This window comes from Zootoca vivipara, chromosome 2 (assembly GCF_965207765.1).
Source record: "Zootoca vivipara chromosome 2, rZooViv2.hap1.1, whole genome shotgun sequence".
NCBI classification, from domain to species: Eukaryota; Metazoa; Chordata; class Lepidosauria; order Squamata; family Lacertidae; genus Zootoca; species Zootoca vivipara.
In genome coordinates this window covers 10,490,152-10,512,058 of record NC_142584.1, presented here as the reverse complement: position 1 = coordinate 10,512,058, position 21,907 = coordinate 10,490,152, and the positions used below count along the sequence as shown (strand labels likewise).

Below are 21,907 nucleotides of genomic sequence, written 5' to 3'. Positions count from 1 at the left end.
AGTCTTGTAATACTAATATTAATGCGCGCCTGGGAGAGTGAAACTGAAAAAGGGCGTGGAACCCTGTGATCAAATATTAAGAAATTCTGTCGGTCCTTGGGTGGACAGATGCGTTTAATGTATACCCTTATTTTAGTTAGAGTCCGCTAATTTTGAAAAGGTCACAGTTTCGGGAGCCTCTTTATAGATTTGAAGTGCACCAAGAAGACCAGTTGTCCCATTAAAACCCCAAACGGGGGGAGGAAGGCTGTTTGTTGATTTATTTATAGTTAAGGGAGAAAAACCCGATCTATCTTCCAGTTAAGACGAAGTCTTAGCCCCAAACCCTTGAGGTCCCACTGAATGTGGATTGGGGTTGGGGCCGGGGAGACTGATTCAGAAGATATCTGGGTTCTAGAACAGTGAAAAGGTGGGTGTTATGGAAATTGCAAGTATCAAAAAGGAGTCACCTTTTGCTTTCGGGAACAGGGTCCGTTAGGAGTTAAACACAGGTCTAGGGAAGGGACCGGGGTTGTAAATAAACATCTCTTCGATACACACACCTACGTGTGTGTGAGGGAGACTGTGAGTGCGTGCGACACATTTATCGCCTTAAAAAAAAGTATATTCAGGTTGCATTTCCCACCAGTGAACTGGCTTGATTAAAGGTGCAATCCGGGAATTGGAAAATCAGTGGTAGCGTGGCCGTATGGGTTGCCCCTTGAATAAGCAAATAAGAGCCAGAAGCGAAACAAGAAGCAAATTAGCAGCAATAATAGAAAGAGTAGCATTGCCTGATGAACGCCAGCGTTGTAGTCTTCCCCTGTCTCCGCCCCTTCTGCATATTAGCTGGTTCGTGTGTGTGTGTGTGTGTGTGTGTGTGTGGTTTTGTTTTGTTTTTTAAAAAAGAAATGAATAAATAGGCTTAAAACAAAGCTGTTACTCCTCCTTCGTCAGATCTCTCCAAATGAATTCGGGTTTGAATATATTTTAATGTGTGTGTGTGTATATATATATATATATATCTCCACACGCAGACATATATATACACACATGTAAATATATGGAAAGAGTAATTCTATAAACATGGCGACAGAGAAGAGCATTTGCACTCGTCACAAAAATGCAACGCATTCTTGGTTGTTTGCAGAAAATTTACAGCTGAGCAATAAAAGTTTACGACTGAATCACAAGTTGGATTGGCCACAGGAAGTCATGTGGACTCCATCCATGAACGTGAACTTTTTATTGTGGTTTCTCTTATGACTCTTTCGCAGTAGTCCTTCCTTTAACAGTCCAAGCAGTGCCAGTGAAACGGGGGTACGATGGTATCTGTATTTTTTCCTTTTAATTATTATTAGTATTTTTTTTCTGGTGGTGGTAGTGGAGGGGGTGGGGGAAGGAATCTCGAATTGTCTCTGTTCTTTCTCCTCCCTTTCCCCCCCCCTTTTCTTTCTCCCTTTCTTTCCTTTGGGGTTGGAATTGTTAGTTGCTCTGGGCATTTTAGGAATAATGAGTTTACTGCTGCGCTGGTTGCCTCCTCCCATTCTCCACCCCTAGGGGCAAAACGCAACACATTTCCTTGGGAGGATGCAATGACGAGGGGGACAAGGAGTTGTAAATACCTTTATTTTATTTTTAAGGGGGAGGGAGGGGGAAGCGATGCTAGCCCCGTCTTCTCTCCTGACCCCCAAGTTATTAAAAAAAAAGACGACTATTTTATTTTTTTGGTTCATTTTCTTTCTATCCCTCCCCACCCCCACTCTTTTTTGTTTTGTTTTGTTTCTCCTTTTTAATATTTCTGTGGAGCTGAACACCGCGTCAGCGGAACAGAAAAGAGGCAGAAGAGAGAGAGAGGAAGGGGAGAGAGAGAGAAGGAAAGACACACAGAGAGAGAGAGAGAGGAAGGGGAAAGAGAATCTGGTAAGTGTTCCCTTATTGGCTAAAATGTGTAACTAATGATCCATGGCGATGGGTGTTAAAGATAATGATGCATCGTTTTCGCGAAGCAGACGGAAAGAGGGGTGTAGCCTGGTTATGACAGAATATGATCAGGAAGGATCGGCGCAAATGTGGTTAATTCGGGGGAGGAGGGAGGGGGGGTGAACGGTTTGCTAGTGGTGATGTCACTGCGGTCTGGTTTGCTGGAGACAGAGGATGCCGGCTGCAGTCTGCCTCCCCTATACAATGGTGCAGTGTTTACTGGGGTGGGGAGGATGGCGTGAGGGCTGGGATGGAAGCGCCCTCGCGGGGGGGGGTAGGAACGCAGCGGCGAGAAAGCGCCTGTGGTCGTAGAGTCCAGTAGTTAAAGTCAATGAGAGCATCCGGATGGAGCATCAGATTGGGCCCAAATGCCATTGAATCCATTTAATTATTATCATAACTATCTAAAAAAAGTTTTTAGCGTGCGCGGTTATTTTTTGTTTTTGTTTTTGTTTTTAAAAAAGATAAACAACAGTGACAACTTTTCTTAAGAGCAATTGAGCTGAGTGAGTACTTCAAGCACATGCGCAGTGTGCGCTCTCATCCAGGAAACAGGGGAGGAAGATTCCCCCTGGTGTACAGCAAGAAAGTAGCCAAGCAAGCAGGAGTGCCATTTTTAATGAGCAATTATGAGCTAGCTGTGTTTGTTGTGAAGCAGGAGGTGCCTTGCTTTTCCACTCTCTTCCTCCAACACATGGTTCCGATTGGCTCTTCGGAAAGCTTATATTTTTTTAAGACTATATTTAGGAGTTGACCATTTCAGAGTGTGTTTCTCTGTGTCAGTCTCATGCCTCCCCCGCCCCTCCGGGAAAGGTGCAGTCCAATGTAGCAAAGCATGAATCCTGACTTTATTTCTCTCTCGATATAATTTGATGACTGTTTAAAGAGTTTAAGAAATAAACTGCTTTGTTTGGATGTGCCATGTCAACATTTTACGATGTGGAGCGTGTATTCCAGTGCTTGTTTGTTGTGTTATAACGTTGATGAAGAGGGTTTCCTTCCAACATGTTAGCAGAGAACATGGTTTTATTATTATTATTATTATTATTATTATTATTATTATTATTATTATTATTACATATTTCCCTTTGTAGAGTCCACACACACACACACACACACTACACCGGCCCAACACGATGCATTATATGATTATGGGTGTATATCCTCCTGAGATATTCCTCAGTTAATGTGGGTGCAAACTGCATTCCAATTAGTAAATAATAATAATAATCGGAAGCAAATAATAACAAAACAGAGGACGAGGCTTTCGACAAAAGGGTGGGGGAAGGGAACAAAGACCCAGGTCCCTTACTGAATTTATTCTAAATCCATTCCCCCTTTGCCCATGCTAATAAACATATAGAAATTCAAATTCTTGGGAAGGGCACCCTGTTTGTCTCCCGCTTGTAAGGCCCTTCAGCTGGATTCCTCAATGAAATATTTAACACATTCTGCATCCAGGTTTATAAAAGGCCTCGCCCGCGATAGCGTTTTGCCACTGAGCACACAACACTGCACGGGGCTTTTTGAGGGGACTTCTAATGAAACGCGTTCTAATTGGATTGCTTGCTGCAATATGTGTGCTGCAATGAATGACTATTGTTTATAAAAGTGGCAGACAAAAAAAACAACAACAAATAACATCTGTGGGGTGGTGTTAAATCTGATCAAATACATCCGATCGCGCCAGCCATTTTATTCTTAAGGAAAGCAAGAGCGAGGGCAGCCCATCCAAGAGCCTTCCTGGGGGTTCTGTAAACAAAAGAAGCCCAAAACTGGTAAGTGGGACGTGCGTATGTCATGTCTGTGCATAGATGGACATAGATCTCTCCCATTTTGCTTTGGGGAGTCGGATTTCTGGGGGGTGACGGGGGTGCGGGGATACAGTTTGGGATACGGTTGCTGGACTGTGCGGGCTGCGCGTTTACTCGGGAGTCAGTCAGGTTTAGTCTGCAATCGCATCTCGAGAGGCCAGTAAACTCCACCGTAGTCCATTGGAATGCGTTGCTCGCTTTCTAAATGAGCTTCCTATTGGGCGTGTGGAAGAAAGCCAGGTGGCTTACTTGCAGGTAAATGGGTTTAGGAGTGGCAGTAATGAACAAAGGTACGCCCTCCCTCCGATTTGCTTGGGTGAATATTTACGGTATAAATGCGGTGGGTTCCATTAGTTACTGCAAAGGAGGTCGCAATAGGGACCTTTAAAAAGAAAAGAAAAAGACCAGGCAATGGTTATTTGAACCACATGCTTGCTGGACTGTCGTTGTCGTTTCCCCCCTTCCTTTCATCCTCTCGTTGTTTCTGCAGTCAGGACGTGTTTTTATGGTGGTTGAAGAGATATGGATCCCTTTCGATATTTGCCTGTTGTCCAGTGTTATTTGCTGTGCCTTTTCCTTTAGCAACAATCACCCCCTCCTCTCTCCCAGGATTGCCCATACAATACACATTTTAATGTATTGATTTAGTCTTGAAACTGACATATTGCCGTTGTTCATAAACTCAGAACGCTGGAGCTGATCTAAAAGGAGGGAATATAAGAAAAACTGATTTATATTCCTTGTACTTTACAGACCAAACGAAAAGAAATGAATGGCTCCTTTTATCTATAACATCACCATAAACGAGGGATCATAGTGAACATTCCCAGGCATTATTGACACACAGGTCCAGGAAAGGGGGCGGGGGCGGGGGGGGGAACAGACTACATCCACGAGCAAAATCCGATACTGTGATAGTTAACGTTGGCCCCCGCACGTAGCTTTTAATCCTTGGTGCGTGTCATAAACAGGGCAGTAAATGTGAAAATTGAAAACCACAAATGTGACACGGTAATATAAATCACACACATATATATTTATTAAGGGGAACGAGTGCCATAATAAAAACAATTGGAAGAACATTACAATTTTACAACAACTGCAATATCAATAATACATTTCTTTACAGCAGCAAAACCGTATCAACAACAATAAAAGCAACCACCACTATCTATGTACCTATTTTTCAACATAGAAAGAGAGAAACGGGGGGGGGAGGGGAACAGCGGCTGTGGGTGGGGTGAGAGTGGGGAATGAAAAAACATAATTAGTCAAACTATTTTTAAAATGACAACCTCAGTAATTGTCGTAATAATGCACCCTGAAATCGTGTAATATATACCAATTTACAATTCATTTAGAAGAGAGAGCAGGGAGGCTGGCGGCGTGCGCATGAGCAGCTGGGAGCCGGGGGGGGGGAATACGTGCAATTACGATTGCTTAAATCAGTGTTCAAAGTTTTTAAACAAAAATAAAATAAAATAGCAGAAGTAGGCGACCACGTTGCTTAGAATAAATAAGGTATGGCTGCAAAGCAGCAGGGGCGAAGTCCTGACCTTGTTTATGAACAGGTTAGGGCGAGTTGGGAGAGAACTTCACTTTTCAATAATTTTGTTGTATGTGCTTCTGGTATTTAATTTTTATTTTAATTGCGTCTGGGGCTTAGCTTCCTACATTTTACAAGCACGCTTTGCACTGTATTGGCCTGCGGAATTGAGAGGCTCTCTTGGGCCTATAGTGATGCGGATATTTCCCGGACCTTCCCTTAAGTGGCAAACATATTTAAGCGCCATGAGTTACAATGAGAGATTATTTACGCACGTGCTTAATTAACGCTTGCTTTGAAATCAGTAGGTGTTGGACGTTCCTCACTTTCCCCGGATCGTGTCCATACATTTGTGTGATGCATTTTTTATTCGTAAAAATGGGACTGGCTGAAATAAACAAAAACTTTACACAGGTTTTTTTAAAAAAGGAAAAAAATACTCAGTCTTAAGGCCAAAGTTGTTGTTGTTGTTGTTGTTTTAAAGTATTAAGTCCCAGAAGCAAAAGGGAGAGAAAGTTACATTTTCAAGAGTGTGTGGGGGAGAGAGATTGATGGACGAAAGAATGGTATCTGTGATTCAAAACACGATGTGGTCTAATATTTAATATGTGATATTATATGTTATTATATGCCTCACGTACATATGAGATATGGGGCGTTTTGTGTGCGTGCATGTACATTTCAACATTGCAGACACCGGTCTCTTGCAGAGTGCAACGAAATATCATAATTTCAGCATTACTTCCAATTATTTGGTTGAATTGAAATGTGCAGCCCTGAGGATGGGTTACCTTCAATCGGATGCCAGGGAATCTGGGGGAGCGTTCGTTTCTGTGTTTATATTTTATATGCTGTTGAACTGCATAACTGTTCGTGTATCGTGGAGGGAAGTTGTGGCTATAGATGATTAAAAAAACGAGAAAGCACGTGACAGTTTTGGTTACTGGAATTGCTGATCAGATCAACTGGATCCATTGGCGTTTCTTGAGGTTCATCTAATGAACACAGGACAATTTACAGCTGTTGTGGGTGAGGTTGTGCAGTACACGCCGCCGTCCTGAGTCTGACTGTATAAAATAAACGTGTCATGAGAAAGGGAACCCACAAAGCAATAAAACTTAGGGGGTACAATCCAGCTCCGTGAAAACCCACTGGATTTCTGCCCTTGATTTCGATGAGATCTGCGCCTTTGCCCCCAGACAGACACAAGCTGAACTGCGTTTAGCGCGACACCAACTTTGGCGCAAGGCCGCCTCCTGTTTTCCCAATAAATTAACAGCAGGTAATAAGTTTAGACCGTCCGCATTTAAATCGAAACAGAAAGGCCTATAAGGCGATTCAGACCTTCCTAAAACGTGGTACAGTGAACAGGTTTTAACTGCAGTGGATTTCGTGAAACGTGGAGAGGATCGGAGTTTTCCTCTAGCAAAAGACCACGGCGGTGCTCCGCCGGTATGCACACGAAACCTCATACCAATGACAAACTTAGTTGGTCTCTAAGGTGCTACTGGAAGGAATTTTTAAATTTTGTTTCGACTTTACTATCATGTTGTTCGGGCAGAGCGGGGTTCAGTTTTTACATTCCCTGTTCTCCTTGAATTAAGCAATCACGGACGATGCCTGAGCGTGTGCGCACGCTCACCTTTCTCTCTACACAACCCTCTTTAATAGGGGTGCTATTTTTCTCTTCCCCCGCCGTCCCTTCCTTTTAATTGCTGCTTTCTTTTTGTTTACTTGTTTTGTATACTGCCACCAAGTGACTGAAACTTGGCAAGCCAACAATCTTGCAATTTGGTCTCTCTCTCTCTCCCCTCCCCCTCGCACTTTTGTAGGATGGGTGCAAGAAAGATAAGGGGGCACACGCGCGCACACACAAAAATAATAACGCTATTTCACGACTGGAGAGTCAAAATGCTTGGGAGAAAGAGAGGGGGGAAAGAGGACGACTGTTGTGCCATAAAGGCCGGAATCGCAGGGTCTTTTACTACTTCCAAGCAACGGCAGTCTCCTCCCCTCCGTTCCTATTGCTGCCTCGTAAACAAGCCCCCTTTGCCCCTATTAAGGCGCTGGTTGGACAGTTTAGAACTTTTTAAAAGTTTGGTCTCTTCAAAGCTATTTGGAAGTAGGCTGTTTGAGGGGTTGAATTGGACACTCGGTGGAAGTTCCTCAGTGGCTTGTTAGGTTGCTGTTTGAAGCGGCAATCTCACCCCCTCTTCCCCCCCTTCATTTGAGAAGGCTGCGTTTTAAATCACCTCCAGTGTTCATGCATTCATAAAAATAGATAAGGCCCGTCAGCTGGAGGACGCCACTCCCGCCCCCACTCCTTGGGGGGGGGGGTGGAGAAGAGAGAGAATGAGTGTATTTAAGCAGATCCAAAAATACTAAACTGTCTCCCCATTAAAAGTTACGCAAATGGATTGCATTTCCCAACGTGCAACAAATATTGCCTCTCCAAATATGTACAGTAGCTTAATAGTAAGCGATCAGCTTTTTAAACACACCCACTATTAAGGCAACTAATACTGTGTCCTGACTTATTATTTATTTTATTTTCTTCTCCCCCTTCTTGTTCTTCTTCCTGGCGTCCTAAGATTAATTTTTCCTTCTTCCCCGCCCCCATGTGCAAACAATAAAATAAGAACTCATAGATAATGACAACCATTCCTCATCACTGAATTATTCTTCCTGAATGTATTAAAATCGTATTCTTCTTTGTTTAATCTCTTCGCGGGCGTAAGTAGTTGCTTATATCCATATTTTATGTTGCTCTATAATATCACGCTTTATAATTTTTAAGCCGGTAGCTATTCTCCATGACAACTCGACGTGACGTCACGACCGCAACTCTCTTGAATGTCAAAAGGGAAGGAGGGGGGGTCATTTTAGGGAACATTTCCGTGCCATAAAACGGAGTAATCCAAGTCAACCATAAAAGTTCTCTAAACTGAACATCCTTTGGTGAAGTTTGCAGGGCTAACCGACCGTAATAGACATTACACAGTAGCAAGCGGAGAAGAAAATCTTTGGGGGGGGGGAGAGAGACTCTTAATTGGCCCAATCACCCAATAATATTTTTACCTCCTGTACTGTCAGCATAGGGACACCTCATATAGTTTCAAAAATCCCATTGAATATTACAGGGAATAAACAGGGATAAAGGAAAGGAGAATTCGAAATAACTTCTAAGTTGGGCAAGCTGTCAGATTCCGCCGCTGCCTCCTAAAACAGTTACCTTGGATCTTTGCTGATTCGGGGGGGGGGACTCTTTAACTGGCCAAGACTTAACTTATATAAGTGGTGCGGGGCGTGGGGTGCGGGCAGATACAGAAGCAACATAGTTACTTGAAAATGATTGACCAACGTGAAGTTCTGTTTATAGGAGGCCGGAAGGTTTCCAGTGCTGGAAAGGGGGGCTCCACCAAGACATCTAGAATGAAAAGAAAAATAGACAGATAAATAAGTATGTATATATACATACATACAGCAACCCATCAACAGCTAAATAAATAAGAGACACACATAACACAGCGTGTCTAAGTGTATAAGGCGTCCACAACAGGTTGACTTGGGGGAGAGGGCGGGGTCTACGTAAATGCCTAATAACGTCAGAAAAGAACTTGAATCTTAATAATGTGCGGGTCCCCATTTATTTCAATCGATATTGAGCCCATTCCTCTCTCCACCTCCCGCCCCAGTTATTTTGCCTATCTTAGACGTGTGTTTTGACACTCTCCAGAATTCCCACCGACACCACTCCCATGATGTGTGAAATATCTAAATCGTAGCCCTCCATTCACCCCCAAACCCTACACACGCATATATCTGCACCCCAGTTTGAAGTCATTAGAATTCATTTCCAGCAATATCATTTGGGTTATGACATTTCCAGTATAACACGTTGCCAGATCACACACACACACACACACACACACACACTTGGGCTTTTGTTTGTTTGCTTGTTTGTTGGGATTCCTCACCTCCCCCACCCCACATGCGGCAGATCATACCGAGTGGGGTGGCTGGGAGGGGCAGCAACCCGAGTTTCCTGAAAGCAGAAAGTTATAAACTGCTTTTTCATTAGTCATGGAGCCATAGCAATAAGACCACAAACAAATCTGGACTTGTACTTTTTCTTCCTTGCAGCCAAGAATATTGCAGGCCGAACCGCAGAAGCGGTGCTTATGTGACAAGACGTAGGGGGGCGGATGTTTTTTTGAAGGATGCAGGGCAAAAGCAAGACAAAATGCAGAAAGGGAGAAACCCCCGATTGGTATTATTGCTAATTATTTACAATAATAATTATTTCTATGGAAGGAAAATTTCTCCGATTTAAAAATTATTTTAACATTATTATTTTTTTGGGTCAACCACTTTAGTTAAAAAGTTTAAGTAATCATGACATAAACTGGGTGAAAACTCTGAGCGAAACTAGCAGTCCGAGAGTTTATCAAGATGCGATTACTGTAATAGAAAGGAACACTTAAAATAATGCAAATGCATCGGTCAGGCACATTTGACTCCTGGTATTTATGCGCCACATATACTGCTTTTTTCTTTTCTTTTCTGTCTTCTTCTTCTCATCATCATCATCATTTAGTTATTTACGGGCAGAAGGAACATTTGATTAAGAAGGTTATTCTGTAGGAGCAGGGATAACTGGAGTGCAAGCGCTCTAAATAAATAATTACAAGGCAAGAAGCTCTAGCCTGCAATAACTGTCAAGTCTAAAAAGGCCGAGATAACATATATAAGGTGAGATCAGCTGAAATTAGGTATCCACTTAAAGGTACCGCGTGGATTTAAGCACAACACCTTAAAATACGTGTTTCTTGCGCGCAAAATTATTGGCCTCGTCGTCTGCTTATGTTGTTCTGCTTATCTCTCTTTCTTCTGTTTTCCGTACTGCTACTGCTCCATACACAAATACTTTTAAAAACAAAACAAAGGTACAAGCAAATCGCCAAGCGTGGCTGTCTTACTTTTGAAATGCATGCGTTGCGCGAAAAACACATACGCTCCATCTACACAGATCCAAGACCAATTTGCCTCTTCATCCTATAAATGGTACACAAATGAGGACATAGCGGTAGAGTCTGGAAGTCTATACATAGATATGACTACACGTTATAAACAAGCCCGCGCATGTTTGCTGAGCGGTGTGTGTTTAGGGAGGGGGGGGAGTTCTTATCAATCTATCAGGGAATAATAAACTATTCCAGACAAGAGTGCAAGCTAATCCAACACATGAACAGTAAACAAACGTATTTGACCCAGGGCAACTTTGGTTGCATATTTAAAGCTATCCAGACACAAACTGCATTTATGAATAAGCAGTTTTCTACACCTAGGCAACAGACTGGGTGAGAATTTGTGAAGCTCTCTCTCTCTCTCTCTTCCCCCCCCCCTTGCTCCACTTGCATTAACAGCCTCAACTGAAAACCCTTGCCATTAACGCCCAAGAAAAATCCACTCTCTTCTCGAAACAAACAAACAAATGAGTAAACAAACGCTTCCGAATTTGCACTCCGAATCACACGACAGAATCAGAATCTGACAACATTTTACTTGGGCTGCAAGAGAGAGGGGAGCCAACGATAGCTCTTGTTTCCTTTCCACAATTAGTGGGGATGGAAAACACATGTGTGGAGTGTGCATTTTTGAAGCTTTCCTCTAAATCAGTTCATCAATTCGCTAATTAAAACGGAGAGAGAGAGAATGAGAGAGTGAGAGCGAGTTCTAACGAAGGGTATTTTTCTTCTTTAACCTCGGTGTGGGGGTAAAATCCGGGGGTAAAAACACAAAAAAAGAGAAAACAGCCTTATGAGCGAATGGATGTTATTGCAGCTTTCTGTGAGCTCTTTAACTCCAGGGGGCGGGGAGGGGGGGGGGGAGAGACCCGACCCCAACTGCTATACAAGAACTACTCCAGGACCTGCACATATTTTCACTGCTGTGTAGCAGTTTTAATAAAACATCTGTTCTTGCTTCTGCTGATGAGTTTACATAATTGTTTGCAGACCAATTTAACCAGAAAAAGTCCTACACATTTCCCTGTGTTGTTTTTTTAAGGGGGGGGGAAGGGAAGGGAAGAGTCGTCTCCTTTGATCAAATACATTATAAGAACCTTAATAATAACTTCTACACACACACACAAATATTAGGAATGTAACTACTATAACACTGAGTCCGGCGTGTATATATACAAATTTTCCAGCGTCTTCTTTCTCCCCATCCAACCAACACTTAAGAAAGGTTCTATGTTGGGTTTCTTTGCGCCAGCTGTTTTCTCTTCCCTATAATCCGACCAGACTTCTAGGTCTTCTCTTCTGTTTAGAAAAGTAATAAAACACTTCACTTTCTCCACCCGAAATCACTTGGTACTCACCAGATCCCTCCAAAACAGCTCCCTAGGACTTCTACAGGTCACCCCTCCAAACCCCAGCCCCCTTTGCATTTGCAACCATCCCAGAAATTTTAAGGGTCTGAGATAAGGATTATTATAACACTAGAACAATGAATATACTTTTGGTGAATTGAACCTACCAAGAAAGTCTTCTTCTTTATCTCCTTCTCATTCCCACACCTTGAAGTTCTATTACTTTTAATGTAGTCTCAATCTACACTGAAGTATTTTTTAAGATACTATCCAATCTAAACACAAACACACGAGGGGGGAGGAGTCTCTCTGTGTTTGTGTGTGTTATCTAACTCCCATTAAAAGAGAAAGAAAAATATCTACCTTCTATCAGTTCGGATTGATTGTGCATGGAAACACACACACACACACACACACAGAATGACTTTGAAAACTAGTGATATTAATTGCTTGCAGTTACCATGAGCTTCACTGAGCTCTGCTTGTCTGCCTGTCTCTGTTTATCTACTGACCTACCAACCTACCTACACGTACAGACACATTAGTTGCATTGTTATGTATATCTCTAAGTGTGTGTGTGTGTGTGTGTAGTGGGGTAATGTTTGGGCCCTTTTTTTTCCTCTCCCATTCTCCTAGTGGTTGTACCTCTCTGTCTATGGACTATCCGGTATAATGTGCTAAATAGCTGGGAAGCCTCAGGAAAGCAAATACTATTTTCAAAATCGGCATGCTAGTAAATTTGTCATGTGTACCAGCCTTAAATGTGTACACGTTTGGATGAGAACTGCTGTAGGATGGAAAAGCCATGTCCATTTAGTAGGGAGAGATGCAGGATAGAAGCTTAATAACAAGCTACACACTCTCTTGCTTTCTTTATATACTCCCTGATTTTTTAAAAGAAACTTTTATATTTTTTTCATACTGACACTCAAGGAACGCTTAACGTTATACAAGATGAATACTTCAGTCCTCTTTTTGTCAGTTGCAGTCTCGTTTATGGTTTTATTACTACCATTGATTACTTTGCTTTGTTGCACAGAGGAAAAAGATCATAAAATCCTTTGGCATCCGGGTTCCACTTAGAGCAGGGGTGTGTGTGTGTAGGGGGGGGTATGTGCTCCCCTTCTTTCTCAACTAAAACCTTCACCCAAAAGAGGAATGTTAGAAGTATTGATTCATTACGACCAAACACAATGAGAAATATTCCAAGCTTTCCAGAAAATCGACTGGTTCTAGCTTTAAAACCACTAAACAAAAGCTTCCTAACATGCCCATGGAAATAAGCCCAATGTTTCCTAGTCCTAATTGAATTTTTAAATAGCAAGCCAATGGAATGATGTAGGAGTCTTGCTATATTTACAGATCAGCAGGTATATTTTACTTTTAAGGAACAATTTATGGCACTGGATTGAAATTAAAATTAGATTAGCTGTCTTCATTTCAATTAGTGTGTCGGTGCAAATCCACCAGAGGAGTAGAATGTAATCCACTCTCTAATCTAACTAAATATTTCAAGGGAAGTTTTCCAATCAGCTACAAATATCTGGAGTCGTAAATTTTTTCATTCCTTTCTCTACCTCTTTCTGTTTTTGCAAACATAAACACGAGGGGCTCCTTCTAGCAAACACCATTCCAAATGCAAAGGTAATGCTTTGGGGGATGTTGATATTGCAAATGTAAACATTGCCATAGCAGACTCCAGCTCTGAAAAATGACAAAGCAAATATTCAATAGAGAAACATACAAATGTGCTTCTTCTTCTTTTTAATTCTAACCTGGACTCTGAATTTTGATTATATATACAAATATAGCAGCAACCCACCACCCTGGAAAGTTCTTCAAATTCCAGAGTACAGGAATGCTCTAAAAGATACAGTATCTGCCCAGCTGTCACCTGGTCTCCTCTCCCTGCTTTCAAGATTGTATTATAAAGAGCACAAGCACTTGATTCCACATTTATTGACCAACAGTAAATTAGTGGAGGAAAAGAAAATTTATGGTTTAATATTTTATGCACACTTGAGATTTATGACTATAATTTCTGAGCTATTTGGTTGCTAGGTATTAAGGAAGCATTTCCAATAGAATAAATATCTTGATTCCTGATCTCCATAACCATTTGCCTTTTCTTTCTTAAAAAAAAATCAACTAAAGCTCTATTTGGCTTGTGAAATTTAAAAAAGAAGTCTCTTTCTTTCTTTCTTTCTTTCTTTCTTTCTTTCTTTCTTTCTTTCTTTCTTTCTTTCTTTCTTTCTTTCTGTGCCCCTCCCTCTTCAACCCTCTCCCATTCCCTCCCCCGAACCATACTTACTATTTCCCCCCTCTTCTTCCAAACCATCTTATATTTAGAATTTCGAGACTTACTTTCAATGCATACTTAGTTTCAACTGGGGAATCAACACAAGCAAAAGCAATTTTTCCGTGTCTTGACATCTAGCTTCCTATTGGCTCACAACGGGTCAGCTGACTTTGTCATTTTGTCTGTCCTGGAGTGGAGCCGTCCCTATAACAATCTAGTTCAGACTACAAACTGGAGACAGAAATAAATATTAAAGAAATCATACAAGCCAGGTATAGGGGGGAAGATATGAATTCCTATTTCACAAACCCGTCGTTGTCTTGCCACCTCACCAGTGGTCAAGAGGTCCTGCCCAACGTGGCGATCAATTCCTCTGCTTATGACCCTGTAAGGCATTTTTCAACTTATGGAGCAGCGGTTGCTCAAAACAGGATCTATTCATCTCCTTTTTATTCACCGCAAGATAATGTTGTGTTTAGCTCCAGTCGGGGACCATATGATTACGGATCTAATGCCTTTTATCAAGAAAAAGACATGCTCTCTAGCTGCAGGCAAAATTCTATGGGACACAATACACAAACTTCCATTGCACAGGATTTTACAAGTGACCAAAACAGGAGCACATCCCAGGAACAGAAAACTAGCATTCAAATATACCCGTGGATGCAGCGCATGAACTCCCACAGTGGTAAGTTTTACAGCTTGCAGAGATAAATTAAATAAACTGAACCATCTTTACGACCGTCTCCCTAGCAGAACAGGCTCAGCTACTTTTTATGGCCCCATAAAAACAATAATATAGCTTCCTCACAGTTGCCGCTACAGGCCTTTTATTTGTTAAGTTGTTGCAAGCGAATATGGCTTGTTATGCTCTTTCTAATTAAAAGACTTCGAGAGTGTAAAATATCTATAATAAAGTGCAATCAGCTCTGATTTTTTTCCCTTGGAGGGGGTGGTGGAAATAAGGTGTAGAATAGAAGTGATGTGGATTTTTTGGGGGTATTTTTTAAAAAAAATGTATTTTCCCTGATAGGTGAGACAGGGCATTTTTATTAAGGCAAAAAATGCAAAGTGTCTTGTCCAATAACAGGTCCAATAACAGCTGGGGGATTTATGAAGTAGCTTGACTTCATAATATATGGAAGGAGTGTCTATTCCTAGTAATTAAAGCAGCATTGGAGTAAAATCTAATTGGATTTTTTTTCAAGTTTGCAGAAATAATTAAAACAACACATTCTGAATCTTTGCAAATAAGATAGGAACATGCTTTCAATTAGACACCCCCCATCCTCCATGTGTGCTGCATGATTTTAATGGGTAGTAAGACTAAGGCACAGAATTAAATTGTGCAGTGGGGGGGGGGAGAGTTGGTCGGTGGATGACAATGAAGACAGAGTATGGAGGGTGGGGTTGGAGAAAGCCTGGCTACTGGGTTTCGTTGTGTTTGTTTTCTTTTATTTACGCATTTTATTTTCAAATCTGTTAACTAATCGTTTTTAGTTTGTTTCGTTTCCGAATCCATAGGGGTCGGCTATGGAGCAGATCGGAGGAGGGGGCGTCAGATCTACTCGCGTTACCAGACCCTGGAGCTGGAGAAGGAATTCCATTTCAATCGCTACTTGACGCGGCGGAGGAGGATTGAGATAGCCAACGCTCTTTGCCTAACTGAACGCCAGATCAAGATCTGGTTTCAAAACAGGAGGATGAAATGGAAAAAAGAAAGCAATTTGAGTTCCACCCTGTCTGGGGGAGGTGGCGCTGGAGCAGCTGCAGATAGCTTGGGCGCAAAGGAGGAGAAAAGGGAAGAAACAGAAGAGGAGAAACCAAAGGATTGAAAACACTGACGGTGCTGGCAGCTCCCCTCTCCCTTCCCCAACACACACACTCACACACACATTCGCACACGGCCCCGCTTCCTCTTCTTTATCGGTCTCTTTCTTTTTCGCCCCCCACTCCCAATTTCTCCTTTCCATTCTCTATTACCACTGGCACAATCTATACATTTGGTTGTATGAGAGAGAGAGAGAGAGAGAGAGAGAGAGAGAGAGAGAGAGAGAGAGAGAGAGAGAGAGAGATGTGGAGGTGGGAGATCTCCCCTCCCCCATTTCCTCCATCTCTCCAGCAGTGATTCACCCACTTTCATAACTTTCTTCCTAAGGAGCTCATCAAGCCCCCCCTCCAACTTCCCCCTCTGCCTTTGCATCCGAGCCCAGTTATCTACCTTTGCATAAAGACTGTATTTAATGCAACCCCCTCCACCACTACTACCACCACCACCCGCCATTCCTTCTCCTCTTCCCTCTTCCTGAATAGTTTTGCTTGCAAAAAGGCAGATCCCCCTGTAGGGGCTGCTTTGGGATCAACCATGTCAAAAAGGCACTCTATGCAGCTTCGCTTCCAAAATGATGATAATTATTGTGGTGGTGGTGGTGATGTAAGTGGGGGGGGGGGATTGAATTGCCTACCCCTGTGAAAATATTTCCTTCCATGCCCACCTTCTCCCACACCTCCAAGCTATGTCTACCTAAATATAGCATTTTCCAGAGTAAACTAATTGTATTTAAACACTACCTGAGGTCATTATGCATTCTACAAACTGTGACAGTTTCTGTGTGAATATTTTTAGCTGTATTTGTGGTCTCTGTATTTATATTTATGTTTAGTACTGTAATGTTCAAGCAGTATAAACGTGAATGGAATTCTATAGCAAGTAGGAGGAAATAAATAAATAAATCTTGTGTTACACTCTCTAACATCATGTATAAAGGTCACGTCCAGAGGACTATGGTTGAGTATTTAATAAAAACTGGATATTATTTTTAAAAGTTACTGAATGGTTTCTGAAATTCAATTGGGGGAAGATCTCAGGTGAAAGAGTTTTGCATCAGCCACCACGGATTCCGTGCGTGAGGATGCTGCTCCATTTTTAGATGCCAGTATTCATGATCGCCTGTCAGCACGACTCTCGGCATATTTAGTCGGAAGTAAACAGGATGGTGGGCGCATATAATTTACTTCCAGTTAGGCATCCTTAAGTGTGTGTGTGTGTGTGTGTGTGTGTGTGTGTGTATATATAAAATGAGTATCTATATCCCATCTTGCTGCGTTTCATTTCGCGCTTTCATCCCCTGAAAACTGCATGAAACCCCAACTCTGAGTGTTAAAAGCTCAGACAGATTTTATTCCCTAATTCTCGAGGCCAAATAATTGCTTAAAAACAAATGCATTTATTCATTCATTCATTCATTCTTAAATTAAAGCTACCAGTGGAAACTAGACTCCCAGGGCGCCCCTCTCTAGATATATTTATTTCGAGGTAACAGAGTAATGGGCAGAAATATTTTTATTTTTTATTGCAGACGCTTAGAAAGCAGCGATTGACAATAGCCTAGTTTGCAATGAGCACATCAACATTACATTGTGGCTTAGGCTCAGGAATTGCCCTCTGCTTTTATGTTTTAGCTCAGAGGCATCTTTTCAACCAGGTACAAACGTTCAAGAAAGTAATCCTGTCTTCTGGAGGCATTCACTGCCTTGAGAACCTTTGCTACTCTTTGAACATTGTGCACTAAACTATCAGGGTCCGGTTAAACAAAAGAAAATACCAGCAAACCCCCAACAAGACGATTTCTTACCCCCGCTTGTGCGTAAAATTTGGAAGGCTTTAAGAACATCTCTCTTTAGATATGCCACAAAAGCCTAGCACATGTAGTAAGTAGAGAGATCATATTAATTTCAAATGCAAATATATGCAACATAGAGGAGGGGAATGCAGGTAACAATATTTAAGAGATTTGCTCCCGTATTTCCAAATGTCCCTCTGCCATAATTGAGCTAAACATTAAAATAAGTATAAAACATAAGCGAAGGGTAATGTAAGGACTTTTAAAAGGGCCACTGAAATTAAAAAGTTTATGCTTTATCTTAAAGCTGCCCCCCCCCAAGAAGACCACGTAAAACTGAGGTGGTAAAAAGATGAAATAATATATTTATAACTCACATAAGTATTCCAATGTTATTTATTTTATCCTATCCTTTAAACAAATTTAATAAGTGGGAAGGAAAATCTTCTGTGTTTCCAACTGTTTCGCTAAACACCCCGGCGGAAGGGAATATATTTCTCAAGAGAAACCCGCAGATCCAGCCTCATGCTTGCAAGCAGGGATTTGCAGTGAGGAAGGGGAGCCTCTTGGCACATACCTTCACCTGCCTGCTATCCCCCTCTCCAAGCTTTTTAAAGAGGCTTCTCACGTGCCCACAGACATACAGACATACAGACACCAAAAAACAAGGTGAATGTTTATTCATTCGCCCAAGGTACAAGGCTGATTTATGAGGAGGCTGCGTTGATTCATAACCTCCAGTGAACACACACACACACCAACTCCCAAAGATACTGCACTCCACATATACAGAGAGATATACAAAGAACAGAATATTAACACAACGCAGATTTCAATTTGCTGCACACGCCTAGTAATAAAAAACAGTTCCATGCGACCAGTTATATATGCATCCATGTCAACAATGCAGGAGATGTATGCATGTGTGCATAAAGTATACGATCTGAGAAGCCGTACAGAGCACACTGACTTTACTTCCTGCAGCATATCCCACGTACACCTACATATGTATTCTCTGATGAACCGAGTAACGCTAACCAAGGGAATTCGAATCCAGGACTTTGTCTCCCTGGTTGCACTCAGTGCAGATGCAATCTCGATTGCATTATTTGAGAATATGCGCCTGTCTACACTGAATCAAGCGAACAGGCTCATATGAGGTTGCTGCGCGGGCGCGGGCGCGGACACACATATGCATACAACACGGAATATCCGGCCTACACAGAAGGAATTGTTTGTACACGAGGACGCGTCCCAAGGCCATATTTTACACCATCCCACATCAAGGGCCGAAAATTTCCTATGAATCGCTGTGGACGGGAAATTAGCTCTTGTCTTCCATCCCAACGAAGGCTTAGGGGCTGTTTGTGCGTGTTGTTTCACACCCATAAGCCTCGAGCGTTAGGGAAGGGTAGTATTTTATGAGACGTCATACCCCAGACCCAGCACCAGGTGACGCTATAGTCTCATTGTCTCGGTGTTTTGAGTGTGGGGCCTTTTTTTTTTTTGTTTCGTTATGCCAACATATCACATACGTTTCTCGGGCTTCCATCAATAACCTCCTGGGGTCATCAAGCCAAATTTATGACTGGCCAACACAGTCACGTGACTCTATTTAAACATCCCATATTTGGGCAGCGCACATAGAATAAAGAAAAGAAGAATCTCCACCTATAAATTCTGCACTTTAGAGAACAAAAAACCCTGAACTTCAAAAGGGCCACAAATCAAGCCTAATCAAAGGGGTGTGAGAGGGAGAGAGAGAGAGAGAGAGAGAGTGGGGAGGGAAAAAAAATATAATTCCTGACATGAGTTCCTACGTAGCCAATTCGTTCTATAAGCAAAATCAAAATGTTCCTGCCTATTCCATGCAAAGTTATGGGAATTATGGATCTGTGTCTGAAGTTCAGCCTTCCAGGTATTGCTACAGTGGGCTGGATCTGAGCATTACATTCCCTTCATCTGGGGCTTCCAACTCTCTGAACGGTGTGGACATGTCTTCAACCCCCAGATCTAACCCCGACCGTCCTTCCTGTACAGTCATGGGATCTTCAGGGCACACTTTAGGCAGAGACGACCAGACCTCTCTAAACCCAGGAATTTACAGTCAGAAAGCTTGTGGCACCACCACAGCCACCAGCAGCAACAACAACAACAGTACGCCGTTGGAAGATAGATCTAAGAGCAGTGGGGAAATCAAGAGTGAACCGGTGCTAACAGCCCAGCAAAGCGGGCAGTCAATGCACCAACAACAGCAGCAGCAGCAACAGCAGCAGCAGCAGCAGCAACAGCCACCACAAATATATCCGTGGATGACCAAACTACACATGAGCCACGGTAAACTTTCGCTTCTCGATTTTGTTTCACAGGATTTGCCTTGGTTTTATAGGCCATACGGGGCAAATAATAAGGGGGGAAAAAACCTGGGGTCGTAAATTTTACGACTAAGGCATCAATTGCTCGTAAAACTGTCCACTAAAAGGCTTAGAGGCTATATACGCCCAAATTTATGACGGCATAATTGGATCATAGAAACAAAACGGGTATAAAGGCAATATTCCATTTTTTTTTGGTTGGGGGGAAAGAAGGAAAGAATTTTTTTTAAGGGGGAGAAATAACTTGGAAAGGCTCGCGTTCTTTAAGAGGAAGGAGAGAGGGGCTTTGGAGTTTTGTCAGACCTTACCACATCATTCCATAAAGTCAGAAGTTTTGCCTCCTTCCTAACCTAGGGAAATGGGCGACTTGATCTATTTCCCTCCTTCTTGTAGATACGTGGTTTAAAGGGGGAACACTTCATTAGTGACTAACCTTAGCTTGAACCCAAAACTTTAATGAGAAAGTGTTGGAAAATGCCCCTCCTCTATTTAGCATTAAATATATTAAAAATGTATTCTGGGTAGAACAAAAAAAAACTCTCTCGCCCCCCCGTACCTTTTGCCTTCCCATTCCCTTCTTTTTCTTTTTTATTCTTCTTCTTCTATTATTATTATTATTATTATTATTATTAATATTAATATTAGTTATTATTTTAGCGGGGTTCTTTTATCCGATGTCTTTTGTCTTCCAGAAGCAGATGGCAAACGTTCCAGAACCAGCTACACTCGCTACCAAACTCTGGAACTAGAGAAAGAATTTCATTTTAACAGATATCTCACCCGCCGGAGGCGCATAGAGATCGCCAACAACCTATGTTTGAATGAGAGGCAAATAAAAATATGGTTTCAAAACCGGAGGATGAAATGGAAGAAAGATTCCAAGTTGAAAAGCAAAGAGTCTCTCTAGGTAGAAATCCGGGTTAGGGGTTGGGCGGGGAAAGTCAGTTCACATTGACAAGAGTTGCTGTTGTTGTTGTAGCCTACCTTGAGAAAAGTTTTCTTTGGGAGGTGGGGAGAGGAAAAGGGCGGGTGGGGGGGAAGGGTCGCAGACTGGACTGAACTACATACTCTAACAAATCTATCAGACAAAGGCGTTCTCTTATTAGTATGCAAACAGACCCTTTAGCTTTTCAGCTAGAATTCAGTGTACAGCTCGCTGGAGGGTTGGTGGGTTTTGTTTTGTTTTCCACCACACCACTCTAACCTGTGTCCCCTTAAATTGGGAGGAAATATGTCGGTCAAATGAAAACCCAAGCCAATAACCTATATCTATGTCTATAAAAGATTACGCTGAAGATCAGAATAATACGCTTAGGAAATCAAAAGTTATGCATAAAAGAGGGAATCCTCAGGACTTTTGGAAAGTCCCGAGGCCCCGATCCTTAAACGTCAAGACTTGGAAGTAAATCCCGTTGTGAAAGGCGTGGGAGTTTACCTCTGTGTCCAACGCGGTGGACGGGCGGCAAACTTGTTGTGAGCACTTATTTCTCAGCCAGTCCCACTGAAGTCCGTGGGGACTTCCTTCCGAGTAAACGTGAATAGGATCGGGCTGCACGATCTAGGTGTGTGAGAATGTTTACTTCTGGTGTGGATGGTGAGTTTCCACACAATGTAGTTTCCTAGATGCACTTAACCTGAAACGTGGTGGGGGGTGGGGTGGGGTGGTTTGTTATTGTGTTTTTTTTTTTTAAAAAAAGCTCGCTGTGAGGTGTGTTCTTCTGGGGTGGGGTTGTTTCATTTTATTATTCAACCCTCCTCCTCGCCATTGACTTATTTTTGTATTATTTGCATATGAATGAAAAGTGAATGGACTATGAACGAATCTGCTTGACCATCTCTCCTAGGAGATATTTGTGCAAAAACATTAAAGCACTGTTGGGGTGGGGGCTGGTAAGGGTGTGTGTGTGAATTC

General features: G+C 42.2%; 4 protein-coding genes across 13 annotated transcripts in view; all 4 read left to right on the top strand.

Annotated features, from left to right (window-relative positions):
* HOXC8 (homeobox C8) overlaps positions 1-21,907 on the top strand; it is a 159,851-nt gene that overhangs the window by 11,953 nt on the left and 125,991 nt on the right. For all 6 annotated transcript variants that reach the window (XM_088661309.1, XM_088661307.1, XM_088661308.1 and 3 more), the window contains exon 3: positions 1,789-1,902. The gene's annotated coding sequence lies outside the window, so the exon portion shown is untranslated. The remainder of the gene's footprint in view (positions 1-1,788; positions 1,903-21,907) is intronic.
* HOXC4 (homeobox C4) overlaps positions 1-21,907 on the top strand; it is an 80,161-nt gene that overhangs the window by 29,441 nt on the left and 28,813 nt on the right. The window contains exons 1-2 of one of the 3 annotated variants that reach the window (XM_088661302.1): positions 1,269-1,307; positions 1,789-1,902. The exons of 1 other annotated variant lie outside the window; for it this stretch is intronic. In XM_088661302.1, the coding sequence (XP_088517428.1) occupies positions 1,305-1,307; positions 1,789-1,902 (117 nt within the window). In that variant the 5' untranslated portion in view covers positions 1,269-1,304. Of the gene's footprint in view, positions 1-1,268; positions 1,903-21,907 lie in introns of those variants that run through there. One more of the 3 variants, XM_060272071.2, reaches the window with a different exon arrangement.
* HOXC6 (homeobox C6) lies at positions 1,765-16,826 on the top strand. Of its 3 annotated transcripts, XM_088661306.1 has the most exons (3): positions 1,765-1,902; positions 14,477-14,685; positions 15,522-16,826. In XM_088661306.1, the coding sequence occupies exons 2-3, from the start codon at positions 14,532-14,534 to the stop codon at positions 15,830-15,832; spliced, it is 465 nt and encodes a 154-aa protein (XP_088517432.1). In that variant the 5' UTR covers positions 1,765-1,902; positions 14,477-14,531; the 3' UTR covers positions 15,833-16,826. The 3 variants fall into 3 exon arrangements, with proteins under 3 accessions (XP_088517432.1, XP_034956077.1, XP_088517431.1); XM_035100186.3 differs by lacking the exon at positions 1,765-1,902 and having other exon boundaries at positions 14,286-14,685; XM_088661305.1 differs by lacking the exon at positions 1,765-1,902 and having other exon boundaries at positions 14,286-14,685; positions 15,498-16,826.
* The window catches only part of HOXC5 (homeobox C5), a 75,184-nt gene continuing 72,537 nt past the window's right edge, over positions 19,261-21,907 (top strand). Inside the window, exons 1-2 of the mRNA XM_088661304.1 lie at positions 19,261-19,957; positions 20,688-21,589. Of these exons, the coding sequence (XP_088517430.1) occupies positions 19,429-19,957; positions 20,688-20,902 (744 nt within the window). The 5' untranslated portion in view covers positions 19,261-19,428 and the 3' untranslated portion in view covers positions 20,903-21,589. The remainder of the gene's footprint in view (positions 19,958-20,687; positions 21,590-21,907) is intronic.

Bases quoted from the DNA above. Each gene is read 5' to 3' on its own strand.
- HOXC6 (XM_088661305.1), top strand. From the start codon at position 14,286: ATGAATTCCTATTTCACAAACCCGTCGTTGTCTTGCCACCTCACCAGT. The intron at 14,686-15,497 runs GTAAGTTTTACA...AATCGTTTTTAG, and splicing joins GCGCATGAACTCCCACAGTG to TTTGTTTCGTTTCCGAATCC.